At 52.9% G+C, this 2,260-nt stretch overlaps 1 protein-coding gene across 1 annotated transcript; it reads right to left on the bottom strand.

Moving 5' to 3' along the window:
- Nucleotides 1-273: 273 nt before the first annotated feature.
- LOC118739845 lies at nt 274-2,243 on the bottom strand. The gene is made up of 2 exons (XM_036471341.1): nt 479-2,243; nt 274-395 (listed from the first exon to the last, which is right to left on the bottom strand). The coding sequence occupies exon 1, from the start codon at nt 1,367-1,369 to the stop codon at nt 665-667; it is 705 nt and encodes a 234-aa protein (XP_036327234.1). The 5' UTR covers nt 1,370-2,243; the 3' UTR covers nt 274-395; nt 479-664.
- Nucleotides 2,244-2,260: the final 17 nt, after the last annotated feature.

Below are 2,260 nucleotides of genomic sequence, written 5' to 3'. Positions count from 1 at the left end.
GATACCTCCCCTGAGACGCGCCAGTTTGTGACAGACGCTGCCATGTTCTGACTACTTAGAGTAAGATCTAAGACTTCCCCTCTAATAGCGTTCCTGAACGTTGGTTCATTGCCATGGTTTATAATACTTATATTATAACTACTTATAAACTCAAGGAGGTACTTACCCCTTTTGTTGGTGTCGGTGCTCCCCCAGACAGTGCTATGGGCATTTGCATCACAGCAGAGGATCCAGGGTATACCACTCTGCCGGCAGTGATCAGTACGCGCCTTTACTTCAGGTGTCGGGGCTATCTCCTCCTCACCCGGGAAGTACGCGGAGGCAAGTACTGCCTCTTGCACCCCCCTAGGAGTCGGAATTTTGGCCCATACCGCAACGAGATCTGCCGTAATGAACTGTGAAAGAGGGAGAAACGTTAGTTTGTTACATAATAGCATCGCCGCTCTTGGGCGACAGCTGGCGGCATAGATAATCTTACCGTCCTTTATATTAAGGCCTTTGACGTCACCTCTTAATATCCAGGGTTCCTGGATGAAGGCTACACCTAAGCCTTCGTTTGTGAACCTCCTATGTAAAACATCTGATGCTGCTTTCGCGTGGTGAAGGTTCACTTGGAGGCATTTAATGTGCCTCAGATTTGCGGAGTTTTTGGGGTGAGGTGCCATTACTTGCGGTCTTTTCGGCCGCGAGCAGCCACCTTCTTCCCCCTGTTGCCCTTCAGCAAGACCGCTTCTTCGGCCGTCCTTGCATCTCCCTTGCCTTTGCGGCTGGAAATAGCCGCTTTGGAGCTGCCATGTAGTGGTGGCTGTTTTGCAGGCTTTGGGGATGCGATGGGTCCGACGCTCTTTTGGGCTTCTTCCAGCACCTGTTGTAGGGTCGGGCATGTTGTTGTTGCTGTTTTCGGAGGCGTTGTTGGAGCTTTGTGTGTTACGTGTAGCTCTGTGCCAACCTCCGATGACTTCTGCTGCACTTGCGTGTCATTGGGTAGCTGCCTGGGAGCTACGATGACGTCTTTGGAGCAGCAAGGTTGCTCCTCCGAGTTAGGGTATTCGGTGTCGGCGGAATCTTTGTCTACCACGGGAATCGACGGTTTGGCTTTCTCCCTAAGTTTTACTACGCCAAAGCCATAGTTTGCCACGTTCCCGCGGTGCTTTAGCGTGTCCGCTGATAGCGGGTCAACTGCAATGGTGATTTCCGCCATTGTTGACCTGAGTACTCGATTCAGAATGCGCCAGTCCGGAATTCTCAGGCCGTCATTCTGTGCCTGAAGCAGACTGAGCGCATCCTCACTGGTAGAGCTGTCCAGCTCCGGGAAGAGTCCCACAAGAATGATGCGGCGAGGTGTTTCTGCCTCCTCGACCACTTTCATCTTCGCCCCCTTCCATGGTGCCAGCTTTGGAACAGTGTTCCGTATCCACCCCGCGGTCGCAGCATCTCTGCAACTGATGGATAGCCATCCCGAGTGGAAGGTGCAACCCTTGAAGATAGGCTTTACAGCGCTAACTGTGTTGCTCCTGACCGCCCTGAGGATGGCATTTTGGATAGCTTTGAGCTCATCCGTTGACCACACTGTGGTTGGATAGTCCTCTGGGACTAAACCCAGCTTCACTCCGCACAGTGCATCCCTAAATGAAACTGGCTCCCCGCGACAATCTGCAGGTGCATGCGGCACAGTTGCCTCACCGGTGGGCACAGATGCAGTCCCAGCTGGCCTGCCCCCTGCAGATCCCTCACTAGATTTGGCAAATTTCTTCGGGCATCGCCTCTGCGGTGTAGAGCTATCAGACCTAGGTCTTTTTTGGAGAGTTTTTTTTCCCTCCGTGGTGGGCCAACGGGTTCTTTGGCTTTTTCTCTAGCCTGCTCATAGCTCATTCCCTTTTCTATGTACCGCTTGAGGCGTTTCCGACCGGCTCCGCTAAGCCGCTCCCGCTCTCGAGCTTGGTGAGATGGGTTGTTCACCGGAGAGGCAAGCAACTTCTGCTCATCCTCCGGCGAGATATCAGATAGCGTTCTGACGGGACTTGCATCCTGTCTCACGCTAGTATCCACCATCTCTACGTCATACGAGGGACTATGCGCCCCCAGTAGTTCTGTAGCGATGGTTTCTGTTTCGACAGAAGTCGAAAGGCCAGCATTGGCCATTGTTTGGAGCTGTGCAGCTCCTTCTGGCTTTTGATTTAAGTTGTTGTTACTTTCCATGTGTGTCCCACGAGTATGGGGGAAGGGATGTCAGCTGGGACATAGCCCCCAATATCCCGAG

Source organism: Rhagoletis pomonella, unplaced genomic scaffold, assembly GCF_013731165.1.
Source record: "Rhagoletis pomonella isolate Grant_MI unplaced genomic scaffold, Rhpom_1.0 Rhpom_scaffold_00005, whole genome shotgun sequence".
NCBI classification, from domain to species: Eukaryota; Metazoa; Arthropoda; class Insecta; order Diptera; family Tephritidae; genus Rhagoletis; species Rhagoletis pomonella.
This window is presented reverse-complemented; position numbering and strand designations above follow the sequence as displayed.

Excerpts from the sequence above, each read along its gene's own strand:
- LOC118739845 (XM_036471341.1), bottom strand. The coding sequence starts at position 1,369 with ATGAAAGTGGTCGAGGAGGCAGAAACACCTCGCCGCATCATTCTTGTG.